A 25,946-nucleotide genomic window follows, 5' to 3' on the forward strand; every position below is an offset into this window, starting at 1 on the left:
TAGGACTAGATTATAAAATGTAAGAACTGAGGACTATTCTATAAAGGATCTACAGAAACTGAGCTGTGGCGAGAGGGATCCTGTGAAGTAATAGGGAGACTGAGCTGTGTGAAGGAGAGGGATTCGGCTGGGGTAATAGGAACGCTGAGTGTTTGGGAATTCAGACTTCACTACCACATAGAATAATTTATTGAATCATTTCATTTCTGCCATTTATATCCTGCCTATCACTATACTTCTAAGTGGGCAACAATAAGCACTAATATGACAGAACAGGCCGCATATGTACAAAATATACTTGGCTATTAGTCAATATGGCCTAGGGTTCTACATGATGAAATCAGAATGGTAATTTTACAGTACTAGGTGGCTCCAACCGGCTGGGGAGGGGGCAGGGCTGGTGTTGCCACCCCCTAACGCCGGCCCTGGGCGGAGGAGAGGATCTTTATGCATAGAAGGTCACTCAGGGACTATATACAAAATCTTACTTTGACTTGCATCCCCCTGTACTTAGCTTGCACCCGTGTTGCTAACCCAAATATTTCTGTCTAGAGACTCCGGTGATGAAGAAGGACAACATCCATGCTTTTTCAGTCCTACAGAACACTCCTTCTTCTAAAGGTCACAGTAACATAGATAGAGGCTGATATTCAGTCAGTTAGCCACCAACAAATAAAGTTAACCAGGTAGTTTGTCAGGTTAATTTTATTCAGATATTGAGCTCCAAAATAGATTTCAACGTAACTTTTGATACTATTCTGCATAGAACATGCATCAACTGAGCAACCGGGGTGGGTGAGAGGCTCTAAGGGAGTGGACTGGATTAGAAATTGGATGTGTGTTAGACTACAAAGAGTAGTGGTACACATATTTAATTCTGAAGAAAGAAGGATAATTTGTACAGTGCCTCAGGGATCTGTTCTGTTCATATGCAAAAGTGCCCTAGCTGGCCTTGAACCAGTGGAGTGCTGGGACAGCAGGTTAACATGCTGCCCTTGGAGTAGTGGGCGGCTATGCTAAGTAGAAGCTCAGCAACTTGCAAGTAAAAATGGCTTGCTTATAGCTTGAATGCCAACCACCCCTGAAGGCCGGATTTATCCTTGGGTACTGGAGCAGGTCTCCAACACTGCAAAAATAGAGGGTTAAGCTGGGCAAAGCCAGAGGAGAGCTGTGAATTCTTGAATCTGGAGTGTGTTTGTGCATCTGAGTTGGAAGTGTTGAATCACCGTGAATAGGCCGTGAACTGCATTATAAACATGTGAATCTTTCTACCTGAAAAGTGAATGTTATCGTATCTAAAGCATGTCTGAGCTACCATATACAAGAGCCTGCAGTGTTTATGCCAGGTTCTGTTTATGCTCGTGTTTTGTGCCCTGTAAATGAAATCTTGTTTGGAGCTCTGAATTTGAATACAGCTAATACCCACAGGGGCCATAGTTTTAACGAGACTTGGCCTCTAACTGTTATACCTGGTCAGAGAACCCTAAAGAGGGCATAAGTGCAGCAAGATGTGGAACAGCAAAACTAAAAGGCCTAGCCTTGCCTTATATACTGTAGATAGGGATGTTTTCAGTTTAATAAGTACTCAACTGAGGATGTGTTTTTTTCATTTGCTTTTTTGATGTGGTGCTCTGAAGAGGAAATCTCCACAAGCGTCAGAGGAGCAACCCCAGCTATTAGACTGCCGCCTGGAATTCACACCTGCACCTATCTGCATAAACAACATGGTGTGCTTCTTAACAACTTTGTGGAAATAATCCTCCTTTTAAAAGATTTCCAGTGCCACAGTGCCATGCCATGGTGGCTGTCCTGTCCCTGAAGCCTTGTCTAGAATCCTATATGGTCAACTTTGCTTTTAAAGGTAGTCTTCATCTTTGAACACATTACCTGAATCACAGCTGGGTGACATCATCCAATGGAGCCCGGTACCGACACTGGCTAGCAAGATAAATGTAGAAATTTCTAGCAGCATCCCACCATGCATGCAATGATGCCTTCCCGCCCAACACGCAAATGTGGGTCTCTCAATCATGTAAAATAGCTAAAGAATACAACTCCAAGGGGAGAGTATGTGAGAATACTTGGCCTGCTGTCCCTCAGAAAACACTTGCTACAGGTAACTTCACCTTGTCCAAGAACAAGCAAGCCAATTGTATTGTAGTCTTACAGCTGGGACGCCCTAGCTACCTGGCTCGGCAAAAACAATGCTAGGATAATAGGGACTCAAAATGTTGAGGCCTCAAAGTCAATTAACCTGAAACTATTTACGTAGTAGTTGTGAAGGTGCCGCCTGCAACTAAGAAAACTAGGCCTAGGGGGGTAGAGTTCAATTTTAGACACCAAACAAATTCTATATGACTGGCTGAACTGGCTGTCATGTTGGGTATCGTGCTCAAGGCAGTAATGAGATGTGAATGTGTGGACAGAAGACCACATCACAGCTTTGCACATCTCTATGGAGGCTGACCTCGGGCTATAGACATAGCCATGGCTTTGACATTATGAGCCTTGAAATGACCCTCAAGGGTCAGCCCAGCCTGGGCATAAGTGAAAGCGATGCAATCTGCTAGCCACTTAAAAACTGTGCATTTGCCAATAGCTAACCCTATCTAGTTTGGGTAAAAAAAAAAAAAAAAACAAAGCTGGGTGGACTGTCTATGGGCTTTAGTCTGCTCCAGGTAGAAGGCTAAAGCTTGCTTCCAATCTAAGGTATGCAGTACACTTTCGCCAGAATGGGAATGTGGTTTTAGGAAAAATGTTAGTAGAACTACTGACTGATTACAGATGGAACTCCAATACCTTAGGAAGGAATTTAGGGTGTGTGCGAACAACTACCCTGTGGTGATGGGACTTTGTGTAAGCTAGATCAGCTACTAGGCCCTGAAGCTCACTGACTCTGTGAACTGAAGTGACCGCTACCAAAAACACAACTTTCCAGGTAAAATACTTCAGATGACAGGAGTCAAGTGGCTCAAAAAGAGCTTTCATTAGCTGGGTGAGGACAACATTGAAATCCCATGACACAGTTGGAGGTTTGACAGGGGGCTTTGTCAATGGCAAACCTCTCATGAAGCAAACAACTTGAGGCTGTACAGAGATGGGTTTACCTTCTACATGGAGTTAAGCACTAATTCCACTGAGATGAACCCTAACAGAGTTGGTTTTCAAACCAGACTCAGAGAGGTGCAGGAGGTATTCAAGCAATTTTTGTGTAGGACAAATGAGGGGATCTAAGGTCTTGCCCTCATACCAGATGGCAAACCTCCTCCACTTAAATAGTAACATAATAACATAGTAAATGATGGCAGATACTGAACGGTCCATCCAGTCTGCCCAATAAGATAAACTCATTTTACATGGTATGTGATACTTTATATGTATACCCGAGTTTGATTTGTCCCTGCCTTTCTCAGGGCACAAATTGTAAAAGTCTGCCCAGCACTGTTCCTGTACTAAATGTTCTGAAGCTAACATCGCATCCCATTAAATGAGTAACACCTCTTAGTGGAGTCTTTCCTGGAAGCCAGCAAGATGTGAGAGACACCCTGTGGGAAATCTAAGGATTTGACTTCTACATTCTCAGCATCTAAGCTGTGTGGGCTAGGGATTGGAGGTTGGGATGCTGAAGGGATCCCTCATTCTGTGTGATGAGGGTTGGAAAACATTTCAGTCTCAACAGATCTTCGGAGGACAACTCCAGAAGAAGAGGAAACCAGCTCTGCTTCGGTCAGTAAGGAGCGATTAGAACCATAGTTCTCTGGTCTTGTTGAGTCTCAGCAAAGTCTTCTCTATGAGAGATACAGGAGGATACATATACAGAAGACCTTCCCCCAAATAGAGAAAGGCATCCAACACTAGTCTGCTATGTGATCTGATCCTGGAACAGAACTGGGGGACCTTGTTGTTGAGATGAGTGGAAAATGTTGAGAGACCACTCATGCGGTTGCAAAACCCTGCTCAGTTTGTCCGCCAGGCAGTTGTCCTTTCCTGCTTGGTATGTGGCTTGGAGGACCATTCTGTGAAGGAGGGCCCACTGCCTCCTGACACAAGGGATCCCATACCCCCCTGCTTGTTCACATCGAATACTTGCCATTTGGTTATCCAATTGAATGACAATAATTTGGTTCTATAGCCAATCTCTGAAAGCCTTTAGAACATTCCAAATGGCCCTGAGCTTGAAGGAGTTGACATGATGGTAAGTTGTTTCCTGAGCAGACCAAGTCCCTTGGGTATGAAGCCCATCCACATGTGCTCCTCATCCCTAGTTGGATGCATCCATTGTTAACAACTTTTGAACAGGAGAAATCTGGAATAGAAGTCCCAGAGTCCAATTTGACCAAATTCTCCACTAGAGAAGGACATGAGTCAACAATGGAGGAATGTGTTTTACATCTGCTAGATTCCCAGCCGCCTGAGACCACTGGGAAGCTAGGGCCCACTGGGCTTCTTTCAAATGGAGACGTGACATGGGAGTGACATGCACTGTTGAGGGCATGTGGTCCACTAATCTCAACATTTGCTGAGCTGTGTGTGACCTGCTTGCAGCTTTGGATCTGTGAGGTGAGTGTTACCATGCCTCTGCTCTCTCTTGGGGAAGAAAAGCCCGAGCCTGCAATACATAGAGCAGGGCTCCTATGTACTCCAATCACGGAATCGGGAGAAGGTGGAACTTGGGATAGTTTATCACAAACCCTAGTAGCTCCAACAACAAAATAGTTAGGTGCACTGACTCTGTTGCTCCCTCCTGTGATGTGTTCTAGACCAACAAATCATCCAGACAGGGAAACACAAACTCCCAGTCTGTGCAAATATGCTGCAACTACTGCTAGACATTTGGTGAATACCCAGGCAGATGACGCAAGGCCAACTTTTCTTTGACCAGGAATTTGTTCAGAAACCTTGGGTCTAGGATGGGACGAAATCTTCCTGTTTTCTTGGGCACAAGGAAGTACCTGGAATAGAATCCCTTTCCTTCTTCCCCTGATGGCACAGGTTTGATTGACCTGGCCTGCAGAAGGTTATAGATTTGCTCTACAAGTACCTGGTTGTGGCAAGAGCTGATGAACGATGCTCTTGGTGGGCAATTTGGTGCTCTTTGATGCCAGTGTAGGATATAACCAAGATGGACTACTTGAAGAACCCACCAGTTGGAGATTACATGGGGCCACCTATGTTGGAAAAAAGGCCATGCGGGATGGTTACTTTGAGTGTGGTTATGCTCTCCTGAAGCCAGTCAAAAGCTCGCCCCTTGCTTCAACTGGGGAACTGGCTGGGCCTTCTGAGGTTAGGACTAGTGAGGCCAAGAATGCTGGGCCTGGGGGTTCTGGGCAGAGCGAGAAGGTGGCAGAAACATATGCCTTTGTGAGTAGTAGGTTCTCTGCCTAGGCCCACTCAAAAACCTCCTAGATGAAGAGGCTGCAGCTGGAGGTGGCTGAGACAATGTCTCAATTGTATCAGTATTTTCTTTATGAGGTCAGTGACCTCTTCTACCTTGTCCCCAAAAAGATTGTCTCCTCAGCAAGGTATATCTTCCAACCTCTCCTGAATTGCTGGTTCTAGGTCAGAGACATGTAGCCATGCAAGTCTGGAAAAGGAACAGAGCAGATCATTAACAAGCAAAACGCAATTTATTAATAAAAAACAAATTGCAATATATGTATAAACACAATCAGCCCGACACAGGCCGTGTTTCGCCCAACAGGGCTGCTTCAGGGGCTATACAATAGTCCTTCGCTATCAATTGTGAAGGACAATGTGAAATGTCCTGCCAATAAATATAAAGATCACTTTAATCTGAAAAAAACAGTTGGATCAGAGATGCCAAAACATAAAACGCTGACTTGGAGTCAGTACTACAGTCTGAGAGATATGAGACTGTAGTACTGACTCCAAGTCAGCGTTTTATGTTTTGGCATCTCTGATCCAGCTGTTTTTTTCAGATTAAAGTGATCTTTATATTTATTGGCACATTGTCCTTCACAATTGATAGCGAAGGACTATTGTATAGCCCCTGAAGCAGCCCTGTTGGGCAAAACACGGCCTGTGTCGGGCTGATTGTGTTTTGTACATATATTGCAATTTGTTTTTTATTAATAAATTATGTTTTGCTTGTTAACGATCTGCTCTGTTCATTTTCCATCTTGGAGTTTGCAGACCGTCTGCCTTTGTGCTTTCTTGGGCCATGCAAGTCTGTGCATCCCCACACCCATGGCAGAAAGTCTGGATGCAATATCAAAAGAATAGTAAGTGTCCCTGGTCAGATACTTCCTGCACTCCAGCTGCTTCCTGGACAACTGGCAAAACTCTGTGGCCTGCTTCTGTGGGAGAGAATCCGCAAGACTAAGTGTATTGTGTATCAGAGGTTGCAAGTAAAGGCTCGTCTAGAGCTGGTAGGACTGGATGCGGCAATAAGCATTGAGGCCTGAAAAGTCTTCCTCCAAAACAAGTCTAGTGTCCTAGTTTCTTAACCTGGGGGAGCCAAGGCATGAGCCATGGAGCTCCTAGCTCATTTGAGGGTGGATTTGACAACCAGAGTTGTGAGGCAATTGTGTCCCGTCTCGAATCCGGGAGCCTTCTGGATACCAAACAGCATATCCACCTTCTTAGGCACGACCTGCACTGAGAGGGGTGATTCCCAGTTATGTCAGTGCATCTTTAAGGACAGGGTGCAATGGTACTGTGACCCCTTCCCTTAGGAGGTGACTTATAGTCCAGAACAGATAACATCTCTGCCCTGGGCTCCATCTCTAACTTAATGGGATGGCCGAAGCTATCTCCTTGACAAAACTGGTGAGAGGTGGAGATTTACGTCTCTCTTGAGATTGGGAGGGATCAGAAGGTAGCCCATAAGACTCCTTCTCCAAGAAGTAATGAGGACTCTCTTCTGTCCCATGAGTGGTCCCAGTCACACTCCTCACCATATGCAAACCCGACTGGGTGAATCTGGGCCTGCCCCAGCTCAGTGGAACCACATCCATGCCCCAAAGAGCACCAAGATACAGCCCTACCCTCAGACTGCAGGGAAGTTTCATCCCCCAATGTCAAGAACAGTACTGCATGAGTTGATGTAGACACCCTTCGAGGCGCCAATGCTGAGGATCTCTCCACAGGCATAGATGGAGCCTCAGCAAGAATCTGGGGCTGATCTTATTTGTTTGGTAGATTATGATTGTTAGAAATGCTGTTGTTTTTTCAATTTTATTAAGATGTATCGTTGTTGTCTTTAATCTCTAAACTGCATTGGACCCTTATGTAGGGGATATAGTGGTTAATAAGAATCCTATTGATATTGATTGGCACAAGCACCTTCAATGCCTGAACAATTTCTTGCAAGTTCCTCCCTGAGCATGGCTCAGAACCACTCATCGAAGAAAGGCATCAGCAATGGCGGGGGAGGCTGGAGGGAGGCAGCCTGAGAAGGTGTCGTGCCGAACTGGAAGCGAGAACCTGGTTGCTTGGACACTTGTGAACCGGCACTTCTACAAAAGAGTGTGAGTGCTCCTTCTGGTGCCAGCATTTCTTGGGTACCCGCGATGCAGATGCCAAGGAGCTCCCAACACTGTGCATCGAAGAGGACTAATACTTATAGAAACATGATGGCAGATATGGGCCAAATGGCCTATCCAGTCATCCCATCCTCAGTAACCACTAACTCCTTTTCCTAAGGGATCCCACATGCCTGTCTCTTGCTTTTTAAAATTCTGACAGTCTTTGTCTCCATGACCTCCACCGGGAGGCCATTCCATGCATCCACCACCCTTTCCGTGAAACAGTATTTTTTACCAATTTTGTAGGCACCCTCTGGAAAGACTCCATCCTGCTTATATCTTTCTGTAGGTGTGGTCTCCAGAATTGCACACAGTACTCTAAATGGGGCCTTACCAGAAACTTATACAAGGGCATTGTCACCTCTTTTTTCCTGCTGGTCATCTCTCTCCAAAAAACACCCAAGCATCCTTCTGGCTTTGACTGTCACCTTTTCTACCTGTTTGGCCACTTTAAGGTCATCAGACACAATCACCCCCAAGTCTCATTCTTCTTCCATACACAGGAGCACTTCACCCCCTATATTGTACCGTTCCCTTGGATTCCTGTAGCCCAAATGCATGACCTAGCATTTCTTAGCATTAAATCTTAGTTGCAAATTATCAGCTTCACTAGATCCTTCCTCATACCAACCACACTCTCTGGGGTGTCCACTCTATTATAGAGTTTGGTATCATTTACAAAGAGACAAACCCTACCAGAAGGCCCTTCCGCAATATCGCTCACAAAGATGTTAAAGACAGCCAGCCCAAGGACAGATCCCTGCGGTATACCACTGATAACGTCCCTGTCATCATAGCAAAATCAATTTACCACTACCCTCTGTCTCCTCCCACTTAACCAGTTTTTGACCCAGTCACTTTAGGTCCCATACTGAGGGCACTCAATTTATTTATCAGTCACCTGTGTGGAACCGTGCCAAAGGTTTTGCTAAAATCCAAGTACACATCTAGCACTCCAACCACGTTCAAATGTTTGATCACCCAGTCAAAAAAATCAATCAGATTTGTCTGACACAACCTGCCTCGGGTCCTGCAATCCATTCAAGAAACCTTAGAAGCGTTTCCATTAGTTTACTCACCACCGAGATCAGACTGACAGGTCTGTAATTCCCAACCTCCTCCTTAATTCCACTCTTGTGCAGAGGGACCACATCCACTCTTCTGCAGTCCTCCGGGACCACTCCAGCCTCTAAGAAAGCATTGAAGAGGTCAGACAGCAGAGCCACCAGAGCTTCTCTGAATTCCTTGAGTAGCCTTGGATGTATCCCATCAGGCCTCATTGCTTTGTCTACTTTTAGTTTAGCTAGCTCCCCCCGAACAGTCTTCTGTGAATCGGTCCTGATCTACCATATATCCATCCCCATTTGCATTTGTTTTCTGCGATCCTTCCCCCGGCCTTTCATCCGTGAACACAGAAATAATTGTTAAGCAGTTCAGTTTTATCCTTATGAGCTTTTACATATTCCTTCCCCTCAGCTTTTAGCCTATTTTGGCACTTCCTCCTATCACTTACATATCTGAAAAATGTCTTGTCCCTCAATTTTGTAAGAAGAAATCCGCCAGAAGACGGAGAACTCAAAACGCCCCACGGTAGATACAACAGTACAAAAAAAGTGGGAGAGCGACCAAGGAAGCCAAAAACAGGAAGATATACATCAATAAGAAGGTTTATTTGAAGTATAAAGACTCGACACAACGTCATGTGTGTATTGTATACATGTGTATTGTATACGTTCATTATTTTATATTTGACTTGGTTTTATCATGTATATATATATATATATATATATATATATATATATATATATATATATATATATATTTGTTACATTTGTACCCCGCGCTTTCCCACTCATAGCAGGTTCAATGCGGCTTACATATTATATACAGGTACTTATTTGTACCTGGGGCAATGAAGGGTTAAGTGACTTGCCCAGAATCACTTAGACTCCCGATGCAGGCCTAACGGCCAAAACACGACGTTGTGTCGAGTCTTTATACTTCAAATAAACCTTCTTATTGATGTACATCTTCCTGTCTTTGCCTTCCTTGGTCACTCTCCCGCTTTTTTTGTACTGCTATCTTTTCTTCCATTTGCCTCTTCGCTTTCCTAACACCTTTTCCAGCTTCCCTTAGCTTTTCCAGGTATTTTTGCCTGTCTTCCTCATTCTGAGTCATCTTGTAAGAAAGCTAACCTTCTTTCCTTTACCGTTTCTGCTACTATGTTTGAGAACCAGGGCGGCCTTCTTTTCCTCTTACTTTTATGTTATTTCCTAACATAAGGGATTTTGTCGCCTTTAAAACAGCTCCTTCCAGTTATGCCCACTGCTGTTCTACTTCCTTCAGCTGCTCCCATCCAACTAACTCTTCCTTAAGAGATTCTCTCATCTCGGTAAAGTTATTTTTTTTTTAAATCTAGAAACATTCTCCCCGTTTGAAAGCACCAGGTCTAGAATAGCTCCATCCTGTGTTGGTTCCACTGTGAAAATAAGAATTGGAACAATATTACAAAAAAAGAACAGCCACTAATATTCAGTTAGGGAGTCTCTCTAGACTGGTCTGGTAGGACTAGAGGAAAGAAAATTCAGGTAAGATATTATTTCTCCTTCCTTAGTGTCCTTATCAGACCAATCCAAACCTGTGGGGATGTAACAAAGCAATCCATAAAAAGGGGTGGGAATCAGTAGTTCCTGATGAATTACTTCAGTTCCAAATACAGGCTCTGGTCATGCACTTGCACAAAATCTACAGTAACTACAACATATAAGCTGATAAGTCTGTTGTAAGTACAAGTAAGATGTGAAATCTATTAAATCTGACCCCACCAAGGAAGCTACGCTTTGACAAGCAGAATGACATGACCGTACTCCAGAAAGCTAGTTCTTACTTAGACTATTGACAACAGATTGATATTCATAAACTCAATGACCCTAGGAAAACCTGAACTGGTTTTCTGTCTTGTTGTACCACCAAATAGGAGCAAGAAAAGCCCAAACAACCTATGTTTCTGAACAGTCTCAGACATCTGCAGGGAAGGTGGTGAACTCTTAGCCAAGAGATTTACCTCCCTGTTTACTAAGCTATGCTAGCAGCTACCGCATGGCAATGCTGACACAGCTCATTCAAAGTGAATGGGCTATGTCAGTGCTAGTGTAGCTTAGCACACAGGGGTGTTAGTTTCCTTATTTCAGACCTCCCAGTGGAAGGAAGGTGATTGAAATGAAACAAAACTAGGGACCTGCCCAAGGAAGGAGGGAGGAAGCTGATCTGATAGAACTCCCACTCAAGACAAGCAAAGATCTGTGACTGAAAGTTTCTATGAGAAGAATCTAGAAGGATTCAATTAGAAGCTGAAACTCTAAAGTGATCAGGACTGAGCACCAGGACTGGATTTGCAATCTGTCTCAGAGAAGATGCACAAAGTCTGGATGCACCACTACAGAGGTCTTCCTTTAATGGCCTTGAATTACTTATCACAACCACTAGTTATTTAAGGAAATAAGCCTCAAGTTTAGCATGGCCTTCTGAAGATGGCAAAATGTTCCCTGAAACCACTTGAACGCTATGAAAGGGAGAGCCTTCCTAGCCTGGAGAAGGTGACAGAGTTTCTGTGAATCTGTACTGCATATTAGAGCAACCTCTCTAGGCCTAAAGAAAAAAAAAACAGAAGGGAGACTAGATGTCTCAGATCTGGGAAGTGTTATCGTTGCTTCATCAAGACACTTAAGGGATCAGCATCCCAACACTTGAGTATCTAAGCCTTGTGTTAATGGGATGGGCTCAATAGTCATCCTGCCAATGTGGCTGAATTCAATAAAATAAATAGATACCATGCTGCTTATCCCTGAAATGAACAACTTCCAGAGCAAGAGTGAGGCTAACAAAAAAAAACAAAACACAATGCTGGGAAAAGTAGAGGATTCCCAACAAGATAGGCAGAGTACATGACAAACCTCAAGGGTTTTAGACATGACTGGAGAATCTAACCCCTCACTGAAAGGATGAAGCAGCACTGGAATATCATTGACTTCATAAAAAGGAAGGGCAAAAAACTTCCAAAAGAAATCCAAGAACACAGAGAGGTGGAAGAAGAATGCTCCAAGAGAACCAAACGAAAATGAAGTCCAAGCTTCCAAAGATTATGCCTGGAGTCCAGCCTGAGATATACTTCATGTGCTATTTTCCAACACTTGGAGTTTTCTTTTGACATACTCTGGATTCTATCACTATCAGTTTGACATCTGCTAGCTTTGATAGTTTTGATGACCCCTGAAGGCGGCGTTATGCCGAAACATGGCCTGTATAGGGTCAGGTTTGTTTACACCTCTGGTGGGTCAAGACTTTATACTGTTGGTGAACTGTTGGAGAATAAAGAATTTTTAGAAGCTTGAATTTCACCTCCATCCGATTCTCTTGGAACACTCTTCCTCCACCCTTCCTATACCATTGATTCAGCCAGGAACTCTTCCCTTCCCATCCCAATCCTTCTGATAAGAAAACTGACCTAGCCTCAGAATGGGAAGTGCTCTTCTCATATGTACAGAAACTGAATATGAACCAAAACCAATGGACAGAAGGCATTTGCTCATGAGCACAATAAAGCATACTGGGATTAGTGCCACAATCCCCTGGTTCCCATATCACTGTTGCAATCAATCTCTGTGATAGAATATGCAGAGAGGAAGAAAACTCTGTTCTTCTCTGATGTAGAGCACGTTTAGATGAAAAGCTCAACAAGCAAGGGCTATAAATCTGGTTAAATTGCTAATCCTGCTCCCAGGGAATGAATTAAAACTTTGTCAGCTGTGTCTAATGCTCCACAGAGAGCCATATTAGAATAAAATGCTTAATAAACAATAGCTAAAACTCTTGTAAAAATATTACCCGTTTCCAAGGAAAGTAATAAAAAACATTGGGAGGACAGATCTCAGCTGTGCTTGAGTCATGGCTCAAGTATTGCAACTCTCCTCCAGAGGCAAAGAATCAATAATCAAACAAATGAGCATTAAAATGGCAGCTTTCCAGCAAGGGACCCTTCTATTAATGTCAGGAGGTTCCCACTGATTGAAAATAAGCAATTCCCACTGAATTCCCACCATGAGATGGTTAATCTTCTAAACAGCAAAGGCTGTGGAGTCCTCTACAGTTCCAGGTTCCAATGTATGCTGCTGGAGGGGAGAAGGTGGCAGGAGTCTGAGATATCTCCTTTGTTCCACACAAAAATAGCCTCAAATGCATTCATTATTTTTCTCAAATTAGAGTGAAGCTTCAAAACTAAAATCAGCACCCCCTGCTCAACTGAGACTCAATCCTCTATCCTCTAACTGTATCAGGAGCTTTACTTCAGCCTGTTTAGAAGCTACACAGCCTGTCCATCTCCATCTGTGGGAGCCAGCAAAACACTGAGAACACCTGAGGCTGGACAGTGCCCTTATAGGATCAAGCTCAGAATTCTAGAACCTGTCTCAACATCTGCTGGCTGATAGGCAAAATCCACAGGTTCTGGGACTAGTCTCCTAAAGATGCTAAGGATTTCCTGTCCATTTGTCATTTTTCTTTCCTCCTTTTCCTTTAAGGTTTCTTAACTTATTTTTCTGCCTGTATCCAGATTTGTTTCTTGCTATCCAGTCTTACTTTTACCTCCTTTTGCTGTGTCTACCTACACTGCCCTCCAATAGCAAAAGGAAAAAAGTAAAATTTTTATTGAAATTGAGTTAATGACATAGCGAAGGTACTTACCTGTAGCAGGTGTTCTCTGAGGACAGCAGGCTTTATATTCTCACAAGTGGGTGATGCCGACCCCCATTGCCCAGTCAGGAATTTACAAAAGTCTAATGAGAGTTCTATGGAGTGTGAGACACGCTCCACTGCGCATGCTTGAGTGCATTCCCGCCCACCGCACGAATGCGGGCTCCTCAGTTTTATACTACAGCAAAAATAAAGTAAAAATAACAACTCCAAGGAGAGGTGGGAGGGACTGTGAGAACATAAAGCCTACTGTCCTCAGAGAACACATAAGTACATAAGTATTGCCACACTGGGGCAGACCAAAGGTCCATCAAGCCCAGTGTCTGTTTCCAACAGTGGCCAATCCAGGTCACAAATACCGGGGATACTTGGATGACATCGTATAGACTCCCAGTGGCTTGATACCACTGAGAAGCTAGTGTCCATTGAGCTGATCTCATGTGAAGACGTATCAGGAATGTAATGTACACTGTGGAAGTCATGTGGCCCAATCTCAACATTTGCAGACCTGTGACCTGCTGAGAGGTACAAACCTTGGATGCAAGTGCAACTGGATTGTCTGCTCTCATTTCTGGGAGGTAGGTTTGAACCATCCAAGTATCAGGCAGGGCTCCTATGAATTCCAATCGCTGGACAGGGTAGAGATGGGACTTGGGGTAGTTTAGTAGCTCAAGCACCCGAACAGTCATCCTCATGGACTCCTGAGCATCCTTCTCTGAGGTGCTCTTCACTAGCCCATTGTCAAGATTAGGGAACACATGGACTCCCAGTCTATGTAGCAATGCTGCAACTACTGCTAGATGCTAGACATTTGGCGAGAACCCTGAGAGCTGACGCGAGGCAAAAAGTCAACATGCATTACTGAAAATGATGTGTTCCCAGCCGAAATCAAAGATACTTCCGGTGGCTGGAAGTATTGGGATGTAAATATATGCATCATTTAAGTCCAGAGAGAATAGCCAACCATTTTCTGAATCACTGGGAGAAGGGTGCCTATGGAAATCATCCTGAGGTTTTCCCGGACTACGAATTTGTACAGGGCCCTTAGGTTTAGGATGGGACGAATCCCACCTGTTTTTTTTTTTTTGCACAAGGAGGTACCTGGAATAGAATCCCCGCTCTTCCTCCTCTGGTGGAACGGGCTCAACCGCATGGGCCTTCAGACGGGCTAAGAATTCCTCTGCAAGTACCTGCCTGTGCTGAGAGCTGAAAGAATGAGCTCTTGGTGGACAATTTGGAGGTTTAAGATACCAATTGAGGGAGTATCTGAGACAGACTATTTGAAGAACCCACAGGTCGGAAGTTATGAGAGGCCACCTTTTGTGAAAAACTTTAGCCTCCCCCCAACTGTAAAGTTGTCCCGGATGGTCTTTTTTACTGCGGCTATACTCTGCTGGAGCCAGTCAAAATCTCATCCCTTGCTTTGCCTGGGAACCAGCAGGGGCCTTTGGCACACATTGTTCACATGAACGATCGCGCTGGGGTTGAGCCTGAGTAGGCTGGTGAGTCCAAGGGTTGTACTTACGCCTAGGATACTTTTGGTTTGCTGAGGAAGCTGATGAAGGCGCCCAGCAGGCGACAGGATATCAGTGTGCTTTTTGATTTGGTCTGCGACCTCCTCAACCATCTCTCCAAAAAGGTTACCCAGGGCCGCCGACAGGGGGGGCAGGGGGGACAAAATTCCCTGGGCTCAGGCCTCCAAGGGGTGCCCGGCCGCCGGCACTGCAGTCCCCGGTCTTACCTGCCTGCCTCCTCGGCTCCGGGCCCCCTGCATACGAAGTAGCAGTCACAGATCGCCTCCCTTTGGGTCTTCCCTCCCTGTGTCCTGCCCTCGCGGAAACCAGAAGTTACATCAGATGAGGGCAGAACACAGGGAGGGAAGGCCAGAAGAGAGGTGATCTGTGACTGCTGCTTTGAATGCAGGGGGCCCGGAGCCATGGAGGCAGGCAGGTGAGACCGGGGACTGCAGCGGCGGGAGGAGCAACAGGGGATGGCAGGGGGAGTGGCGGGGGGGGGGGGCAGAGGTGGGGCGGCCTTGCCCAGGGCCCGGCCTAGTCTCTCGGCGGCCCTGCATGGGGCATCCGCCAGCCTCTGCTGAACAGAATGTTCCAAGTCTCTGAGCAGAGATCATAGATGCCATATCAAAAGTGTCGTAAGTGCCCCTGGCCAAGAACTTTTGACAAGCCTTCTACTGCTTGACCAACTGGTGAACTGACTTGGCCTGCTCCGGAAGGGAGCGTCTCAGCCAAGTCAGACAACTTGCACACTGAGTTTTGCAAGTGGATGCTTGTGAACAGCTGGTATGATTGTATTTGGGAAATGAGCATTGAAGCATGGTACATCTTCCTCCCCCAAAAATCCAGGGTTCTAGCTTCTCTGCCTGGGGTTGCCGAAGCATAGCCCCTGGAACTCCTGGCTCTTTTGAGAGCGGATTCCACCACCATGGAATTGTGAGGCAAGTGAGGCCTAGCAAAACCAGGTGCATTGTGGATCCGGTACTGGGTGTCAGTCTTCTTGGGCATGATAGGCACTGACAGAGGGGACTCCCAGTTCCTGACAAGGACTTCCTTGAGTACCTCATGGAGAAGGGCAGTCATAGCCCCCTTAGATGTGTAGTCCAGGACCTCGAGCATCTTGGCTCTGAGCTTATCCTCCACTTCCAAAGGAAATGGAATGACATTGGTCATTTCCTTAACAAAAGAAGGAAATGAAAGGGTCTCCTTTCAGGTGGAGGGGAGGGTTCAGATGGAATTCCATAGGACTCATCTGAGGAAAAGTACCTTGGATCCTCCTCTGAATTCCATGAACGTTCCACCTTGATGGGGGTGTCGAGACCGAATCTACCTCGACGTGGAAGAACCATGTCCTTGAGAAGTCAGCTCCCGCCTTGACTCCAGTGAAGTTTCCTCCACCAACGTCAAGGGAGTGCCGGCTTGGGTGGCAGTCGACACCGGGGTTACACCACAGGCTGAGGGCCAAGTGGGGCCGCAATGGGAGGCAGGGTAGATGCAAGCACCCCAATGCTGATGCACACTGTTGCATGAGGCCATCCAGCAGCTCAGGGAGCAAGACCCAGATGCGCTCATCGAGGGCCGACACCGGGAAAAGCTGGGGTTCTGGCTCAGGGACAAGTTGAAGAACTGGCTCCTTGGTGCTGATGAGGATGGTGTCGAATCCACACATCGCCTTGGGGTCAGGTCCAACAATGGACGGTCCCAGAGGCCTGCACAGCAGGAGGTCTTGAGGCAGGTGGAAACCCACTCAGTGCTTCACTGTTCCCAGTGTCTAAGGATCTAGCAGCAGTCATGCAGTCAATTAGTGGGGCTATGGTTGGGCCTAAGACACTGTAGACACCAAGAATGGGTGTCTTTCCAGAGACTGTCTGATTACACCGGGTATAGAACTTGAAGCCACTGGGAGCCTTCGTGGACATGGAAGGAAAAACTTCCTTGGCTAAACTAAACAAAGTGATAGTGCCTGAAAAAGGGGCAAGACACGGCAAAAAAGAAAAAAGCAGCCTGATAACAAAAAATAAAAGGAACTTAAAACTGGGCAAATCTACAAACTTCAGGGAAAATTAAAGGATGATGGTTCCACAACAGGAACACAATAAAAGATGAAAAAATGAACGAAATATAGCCCAAAGGCACAAAAAAGCTCTCTAGGACTGAGCGATGTGAGGAGACGGTAAAAAAACACTCTCTCTCCTCACTGCGGTAGAAAAAGAACTGAGGAGACTGTGCAGCGGGTGGTAAGGCACTCGCGCTCCACAAAGCTCTCATTAGACTTTTGTAAATTCCAGACCAGGCGACGCAGGTAAGCGTCACCCACTTGTGAGAATAAGCCTGCTTGTCTTCAGGGAAATCTGATTTGGGGGAAGCAAGTGCTATACATGCGAATAATCCTGCTTGAACTAAATGCTGTAGAGTCCTTTCCATGAAAGTTTACCTGGCAGCATAAACTAATTACTGTAGTTCAAAATATGTTTTCCCTGTTTTTCTCAAAATATGAGTTTTGCCATTTGCTTGCTTTTGGAGGGCAGGACAGCTTGCCATGTCTTTCCCTCACCCTATCTCTCCTATTTCACTTCCTCTTATTCCCAGTCTCTCACTAACTCTATCCTCTTTCTTCTCCCACCCTCTATCCAGTGTCTACTTTATTTCTCTGCCCCTTTCCATTCAGCATCTGTCTCTTCTCTCCCCCTCCCTTACTTCCAGGATCTGAGCTCACCCCTGCCACTGCTACTTCTCTGACCCAGTAGCGGCAAAAGAAAGGAAAGTCAATTCAGGGCTACACTGTTCAGATTTGTGGCTGCCGAATGCCCAGAACAGGAAGTGACATTGGAGGGGCAGGAACAGGCAGCCGTGAGTCTGCACAGTGTGGCCCAGAAGTAGCCGTGAGTCTGCACAGTGTGGCCCAGAAGTGACTGTCCTTTTTTTTGCTGCTGGTCTCAAGCAGCAGCAGCCAGAGTGGCGGCAGAAGGGAGGTGAAGCAGGTTCTGGTGCAATTGCTGTGCCAGGACTGGTACACATCTTCTACAAAGAAAGCTACAGGGCATAGAAAGATCTTGCATTTACATGTTCCAAAGCACTAAGTGTAAGAATGCACATGCGTGCATAAACAAGTGCAATACAGGAGTCTAGGACACGCCATTTATTGGACATCCACAAGGCCTGCAGCTCGGGCGGGAGCTCTCTCCTTAGAGATTTTCAAGGACTGGTCCTGCGCCCTTCCTCCAGGCAGCTCCCAGACAACCCCAACACAGAGATTCAAAGAGGCTGAAGCAGGTTTGAGGTATCAATGTCTCCTAGGGGCCAATACTCAAAACTAATGCAAAATTAAAAAGCGGTCAATGTGCAAAATTCTCAAAGGGTTTGAGCACGGGTGTTAACATGTACACTAAACATTGCCAGAAACATATTTAAATGAATACAAATGAGGTCAATTAGTATTCCTTCTCAATGCACAAATGAAAGTACTGTAATGCATAGAAGGAACTAATGGACAATAATGACAAAAATGTACTGCCAGGTCAAGGGCAGCATAGAAGGTTTTCAGGAGATAATTTCTTGTCAATTTTTCATCTTCTTTTGCAAGAATGAAGTCCATGCAAGTTTGAGCACTGCTAATGAGAACAAAGAGTGTGCACAAGCCCAACCAAAACCAAATATGAAAGCATACACTGGTGCCTGTTTTTTTTGCACTAAAATACGAGCCTTTCAAAAATGTAAAGTGCAAACAATGCACAGACAAACAGCCTAGGCACTTCCGGGTTTGTCTAGGCTTGTGCATAAGAGCCACGTTTACTGCAAACCCTTTGCGCGCATGTGCCAGGCACGGTCCTCCCCTTGTTTTTTTGTTTGCTAGCGACAATTAACCATATATAAGTTGCACAAGATTTCTTTAGAGCATCGCTTAGCTATTTTTCTGTGCTGTTGCACTATGGGCTTTTGCATTGCAGGCTTTAGCACTGGGCTTTGAGAATCAGCCTCCTTGTACAGTGAGAAGCAAACCATAAGAAGCAGACACTCGACAACTCACGCGCAACACCCTCCCCCTTCATCCCCATTTGGTATCTCTCCCTCTTTATCTCAAACCCAAATCCCCAGACCCTATCCATCATCTCTCCCTCATTCTCAAACTCTCAACCCAAGCATCTCACCGTTCACCTATCCCTGATAGAATCTAACACATCCCCACCCGCACCCATAACCTTCAGAAGTAGTTATTTCATTTAATTGTTACTAAAATACATTAGAGACTCTGGCAGCGATCCATTTATGAAGTATGCATTCTTCCCAATTAATATTTCCAAGTTAATAAAATGCTTTTGCTGGTCCCTCAGCTATATGGTAAGCTGTACTGTAGAAAATCTTTAGCATCATATCTATGTTAGTTGAATGTTCTAATGCATGCTTATTAGATGTATCATTAGTATTATGCTAACATTGTATTATATCTTCTGGTATTTGAATTCCAGTGCTGTTGAATGTGTATATTTTTAATACTGTTTCACTGTAGTTCTATTATTAGGTTTCAATTTAATGTTTTCAAGTTTACCTAATTTATTGTATAGATGTTTAATTTTGGTTATTTTACTCTTGTTATGCTGTTAACAAAATTGTAAGTTTTATGTTAACCGAACATATAAAGAGGAATCCAATAAAATTTATATGGAAATATAATGTTTGATTTTAACAAAATATTTCTAAAAAGCAAGGAAAAGACCTCAAAACGCCCGACTGCTTACTTTCAGTTTTCAGCAGCTTTAACTGGGGGCGTGGTGTTCATCACTGGTCATAAAAACCTTGTTTGGAAAGAATTATTTTAACTTTTAATTTATTTCCACATAGATTTTAACAATTTTGCTCTTTTTACAAGAAATGTTTTTTAAATATATTGATAATATCAATGCTAACTTCAAATTTTCTTTGGTTCATAAAAACCTTCACTGATTCTCATGAAGTGCTCTAAAGCAGCTTTACAAAGATAAAGTAAAGTCGAGCACTTATCTGTTGCCTGACGGTGGCCCCATCCGTTTCGCTTGTGGGCTTTTTCAAGGGCTGTGCTTCGACAGGGAAAGCATTTAATGTTTTCAAGTTTACCTCATTTATTGTATTGATGTTTAATCTTGGTTATTTTACTCTTGTTATGCTGTTAACAAAATTGTAAGTTTTATGTTAAACCGTACCTGCTGTACATCACCTTGGGTGAATCTCTTCATAAAGGTAGTTAATAAATCCCAACAAATAAAATTATTACTTTATAAATTATTTCTTTCTGTACCACTAGCTCTTACCTTTATAGTCATATTCAGTGCTTCCATTCATTTAGTTTGGATTTTTTGCTCACACCTTTTTCAGTAGTAGCTCAAGGTGAGTTACATTCAGGTACATTGGGTATTTAAATTGCTACGTCAGGCTCAGTCTCTGGCTGTCTTCAAGTCTAGGCTTAAAGCCCACCTCTTTGCTACTGCTTTCGACTCCTAACCATGACTCTCTTACTCAACACCCTCACTTATCACCCCTACCACTGCAATTTCCCCACCTCTAGCTGTCTGTTTGTCTGTCCAATTTAGATTGTAAGCTCTGTTGAGCAGGGACTGTCTTTTCATGTTAATTTGTACAGCGCTGCGTAAGTCTAGTAGCGCTATAGAAATGTTTAATAGTAGTGATAGTGGTGTGATAAAGTGGTGTGATTGCCTGTTAGTCTATTTTAAAGCATGGAAACAGACGTTAATAAATAAAAACAAACCAAAAGAACAAAGTGATACTTTTTATTAAACTAACTAAATCCATATAAGAAGTAATTGTCACCATTCATACATATAAGGTAAACCTTTTATTTGGTTGGCTTAATTTCATGCTTTACCTTTAACCTATGCTGGCTACAGTCTGCCCTTAACTACGTCTCCAAGTCTATGCATACGTTTTATGCATAAAATTATTTGTACAACTGACACAAATTAAAAAAAAAATTCCCAGTGCATTATTTAACACTTACCGTTTTGGCGGCAAACCACAGTTAAATAGCACTGTGCGACAAGTTCTCTGAAACCTTGCTTCCAATAATTCAGCACAGCCACACTTGCTCTGTGCCGGGGCTGATGTGCAGAAAGGCACATGCATGGGCCAGCAGCATCAGAAATCATTACCTGATCTATCTGGCGCATAGGTGTGGTGACCTCCAGTGCAGTGACTTCTGATGCTACTGTCTGGGCCCATGCGTTTGTTAGTGTGAGCCTCGCTCCTTGGCTGCATCAGCCCAGAGGTTGCACTGAATTATTGAAGGGAGGAGGGGAGGAATCCGTCTTGGAGGATCCTGGGAAGGTAGATGTTCACCAGAGAGGCTCATACTCCCACGGGTACCTCAAAAGAACTTCTTCTGATGTATGTTGGTCTTGCTCCAAAACAACTGGTACATTGTGGCAATCTCCACATTTTCTGGGCAGATATATGGGATAAAATTTCAGAAATATTTCATTTATCTACTAATATTTCCTTCAAAACTATCATTTGGCAGTCCTTCATCATCTGAATCTGTATCTGAAGAATCAGATAAAAATTTGTATGACGTTCTAATCTCTATAGCCATTAAACTTATCGTTAATCACTGGAAGGATAACTCACCTCTTACCAAATGTGCTAGAATTGGGTTATTTTATATAAGAACTATAAATCCAACCTTCCGATGTCACACTTTCCCAATTATTAAAATGGAAAGCACTAGATACATATATTTCTAATTTGTAATTTGCAAAGGGCAGCAGCAAACTACTTTTGCGTCTATTATGTCTCCGTCCTTGAGTTATAATTCTTCTCCTACACGAGCACGCAGATATGGCATGCTCTACCCACAGACCTGAAATCAATTGTTGAAACAAATAACTTTCGCAAATCTCTGAAGACATACTTCTTCAACAAGGCCTACAACGAGAACCAACAGCTTCACTGATCCACTTTACCAACCCAACCATTTATGAAAATCCACTTCTACAATTACCCGCCTAATCACTTCCTCTTTCTTCCCTTACTTAATCTCTGCATCAGTGGAGTAGCCAAGGGTGGGCTTGGGTGGGCCCAGGCCCACCCACTTGGGCTCAGGCCCACCCAATAGCAGCACACCTATGATGTGGCTTACAGGGATTCCCAAGTCCCACCAGTTGAAAACTCCCAACAACTGTCCCTCCTGCATTCCTTGTAAATAGCAGGTCTTCGCCTGCAGCGAGCAGCAGCTGATACATACAACTCACACCAGCCCCACAGCCTTCCCTCTGACTTATTCCTGCCTATGCGGAAACAGGAAGTTGTGTCACTGGGAAGGCTGTGGGGCCAACATGAGTGCATTAGTTGCTGCTCACTGCTGGTGAAAATCTGCTATTTAAAAGATATGCAGGAGAGGGGGGATGTTTTGAGAGACCATATAGCAGTGATGGGCAACCTTTTGAGCTTGGTATGTCAAAATTCACCAAAAAACCAAGCATAACTCTGGTGGTGTGTCACTTCAAGAAAAATCACTGCTACTAGGACCGCCCCCGGGGCCCCCCTACCCGAGATCGCTGCCCACCCGAGGTCGCCGGGCCCCCCCTCCACCCGCTACCGGGCCCAGAACTAACCTTAAAGGCTCCTTTCACGTTGCAGCAAGCAGCAGCAGGGCAGACCTCTCCTCCTTCCTTCTGTGCTCCGCCCTCGCGGACGTTACGTCAGGCAAGGTCAGGACACGGAAGGAAGGAGTGGCCTGCCCTGCTGCTGCTTGCTGCGATGTGAAAAGAGGCTTTAAGGTTAGTTTCCGGGAGGGAGGGCGGACCACACTGCGGCGGTGCCGCGTGTCATCGAAAATGGCTACGCGTGTCAGTGCTGACACGCGTGTCATAGGTTCGCCATCAGGGCCATATAGCATGCAGGTAAGAGAAGGGAAGGAGAGACTAGATCACCTGTGGGATGGGGCGGGATTCTTCTGCCCACCCATCTTGGGCCCAGGCCCACCCAAAATTGGGTGTCTGGCTACGCCCTTGCTTGCACACTACTAACTGTATCTGATATTCTGGAATGACAATGTCATAACAAAACTATGTAAGCCACATTGAGCCTGCAAATAGGTGGGATAATGTGGGATACAAATGCAATAAATAATAATAATAATACTCATGCTTGTTTTTTTGTGCTATATTTGGTTATATTGTTCTTACAATTGCAATATATATTACATAAGTGTTGCAATTGTAAGAACAATATAACTAAATATTGTTCAAAAAATAAGCATGAGTATTAAGAATTATAACTACTTCCAGCCCCGCGGGATTCCCGCAAACCTGGCTCCCGTGCAGCTCTTTAACTTTTTTTTTTTCCAGATCGCATTCGCCGGCGATACAGGCCCCGCAGCTTTCCTCTCCGGCGTCCCGCCCTTCTCTGACGCGATTTCCGGTTTCCGGCAAGGCGGGACGTCCCGCCTCAGACAGAGGGAGAGAGAGAACGAAGTTGTGTCATAGCCTAGGGGACAGGGCGCCGGAGAAGGAAAGCTGCGAGATTGTCGGTGGGTAGCCTCAGGTATGAGTTTGACGGGGCGGGGAGAGGTGCCGTTTAGCGGACAGGGAGGAGAGATGGCAAAAACCCACGGGGAAGGGAGACCGGTCCCCGAATGCGTGTGAGAGTGTGAAGATAGCCAAATGTATGTGACTTTGGTACCTTTGTATCTGCATCGTTTTCACATTTGTCTCTTGTATCTTCATTGTGCATGTCCTGAAAACACAACTGACGTTGGAGTCTGCATCACATACGGTCACGCACAGACACAGCTCAGTTTTCTTTACTGTCACACCGATTTCTGTCTTTTGCTCCTTTATTTTTAATGTTTACCTCCATCGCTCCCCTTTTCCATCTCTGTGCAAAAGCCTGGATTCAAGCCTTTTCTGACATCCGGAGGTGCAGATTTCGTGTACCCCCATTGCTGGAGAGAGAGAGAGACTGCTGAGACCAATGAAGAATCCTAAATACATTAAGAGGTGTCAAATGGAACGTTTGTCTTATCCAGAGGGACTATAAAGACCCCAGATGTTCATCATGGACCAGTGGAGACTGTAAAACTTTGCAGAGGTATTTGCAAGGGCCACACAACGAATGAGTATAAGAGGCTGTTAGGAAATACAGACCTAGTAGAATGGTGATATACTTTCCAGTTAATTAAAGATATGATCTACTTTAAAATACTTTCCAGTTGATTAAAGATATGAACTACTTTAAAATAATGAGAAATATTGCTGTAGTTGGAGTGGTCAGGCTCTGAAATGTCTGAGGTGTCTTTCATAGCAGCATGTAATAATAAATGAGGTATATTTTTAGAACATTCAAATACTTTAAAAGAAATGCACAAGGGTCAGGCTCCTTTCACTGGAAAGGATGTTCTAGAATAAATTTACTACAAGACTGAAAGGAAACCGACTTGGATAAAAGCATAAGGAAATATTTCTTCACATAGAAGGGATGGAGGTGTGGAATAGTCTGCTGGTGGAGGTGTAAGAATAAAGCATACATCACAAATAGAAGAGGCCACAGGCACTTAGGGTCTTCGGTGGTGGGGGAGCAATGAGGATAAGAACAGAGTATCCTCTGGATGGAGTGAAGGGTAGAGCTGGGAACTACTACTAGAACTAGGCAGAACATCCTCAGTAGAGGACAGGAAGGAGTCAAGGATGTATGAACAGAAAGATCAGTGCTGGGGAATGCATGAACAGTGGGTGACATAGGATATAAAAGACATGGGGGCAGCAAGGGAGTAGTAATTGGGAGGAGAAGAAAATGGACATAATTGGTTTGTGTTTCAGTTGAACCCTGATGAGATTTTAATACTGGGGCAAAGCACTGTAGTTATATGACTCATAAATGGAGATAAAAAATGAAAGAAATAAAGATCAGCACTGGGCGCACAGGACACTAGGAAAAAGACTGAGTGTGATGGGAAAATGGCTTATTCTGTGTTGCTTCCTTTCTTTCTCACTGTTTCGTTGTTTTCTTTCCTCTTCTCCTTTTTATTGTGTTCCCCTTCCTTCTTTATTGGAGGGTGAAGTGAGAGCCAGAGAAGGTTCAGGCTTTGAGGCCTAATTGTAAACTCTATATAGCAGTGTTCTTCAGTGCAAGGCCAGGGGGCCAATGGCAGTTCCCCATTGTCTTTCTGTTTTTGTTTTTTTCTGCTACTCAGGATAGAAAGGGTATGGGGAAAGAGCCACATGACTGAGAGACAAAGCATTTCTTAATAGCCAAAAGAGAATGCATTTGGAAGTGCTCACAACCTTGAGGATACCTCCAATGAAGTTTGGAGGGGATGGATGTCATTGACACACACTGGTCAGTAGTATTGTGACCCTGCATGGGAACATATTTGGTGAATCTCCTATAGCTTGTTAGAATCCAAAGTGGCCCCATATTAAAATTTAATGAAGACCACTGCTCTATAGCAAGACCACCAGATGAATTTGTGACGGGCAAGCCGATCCAGTTCTGGTTTTGACCCACTGCATCTGTGGCTGCTTTTTATAGAAAGAAAAACTTGAACTACAACAAGCCTAGCACTACCTCAGCTTCTTCCTGATAACCTTACAGTAGTCCAATGTAGCAATGTTATATAGTGGCTTTGTAAAGAGTGCTTGTTATATGTGCAGTGACACTTGGCAATTTACAAGTTAAAAATCTTGTCTCATGACATATCTGAGAGCCTAAGAACAATCTTTCTTACAGTGCACCCCTCCCCCTTGATTTTTTGAGCCTCTGAGGCAGGGAGCTTCTCTCACATGGTTGCCAGAGGATTATAATGGAAAGGCAGGAGATGCATTGGTCTATCCTCATGTTGTAATCCTCTCATCCTCTCTTTAAATCCTCCTGGGTCTGGTCCCATACCCATGGATGAGCAGTGATGGACCCATCTGTCACACTCTGGCAGTTCCTGCTGCAGCTACTGGAGGAGCAGAACAACGAGCACCTCATATCCTGGACCTCCAACGATGGAGAGTTCAAGCTGGTAGATGCAGAGGAGGTGGCACGGCTCTGGGGTCTGCGCAAGAACAAAACCAACATGAATTATGACAAGCTGAGCCGTGCTCTGCGCTACTATTATGACAAGGTGAGGGCTAGTATGTTAGACTTATCTCCATAGCAAGAG

The 25,946-nt window shown here is 44.6% G+C and overlaps 1 protein-coding gene across 1 annotated transcript in view; it reads left to right on the top strand.

Moving 5' to 3' along the window:
* The first annotated feature begins 23,260 nt into the window (after positions 1–23,260).
* The window catches only part of ELK1 (ETS transcription factor ELK1), a 45,567-nt gene continuing 42,881 nt past the window's right edge, over positions 23,261–25,946 (top strand). The window contains exons 1-3 of the mRNA XM_030192388.1: positions 23,261–23,341; positions 23,686–23,887; positions 25,699–25,907. Coding sequence (XP_030048248.1) covers positions 25,701–25,907 — 207 coding nt within the window. The 5' untranslated portion in view covers positions 23,261–23,341; positions 23,686–23,887; positions 25,699–25,700. The remainder of the gene's footprint in view (positions 23,342–23,685; positions 23,888–25,698; positions 25,908–25,946) is intronic.

The sequence above is a fragment of the Microcaecilia unicolor genome, chromosome 2, assembly GCF_901765095.1.
Source record: "Microcaecilia unicolor chromosome 2, aMicUni1.1, whole genome shotgun sequence".
NCBI classification, from domain to species: Eukaryota; Metazoa; Chordata; class Amphibia; order Gymnophiona; family Siphonopidae; genus Microcaecilia; species Microcaecilia unicolor.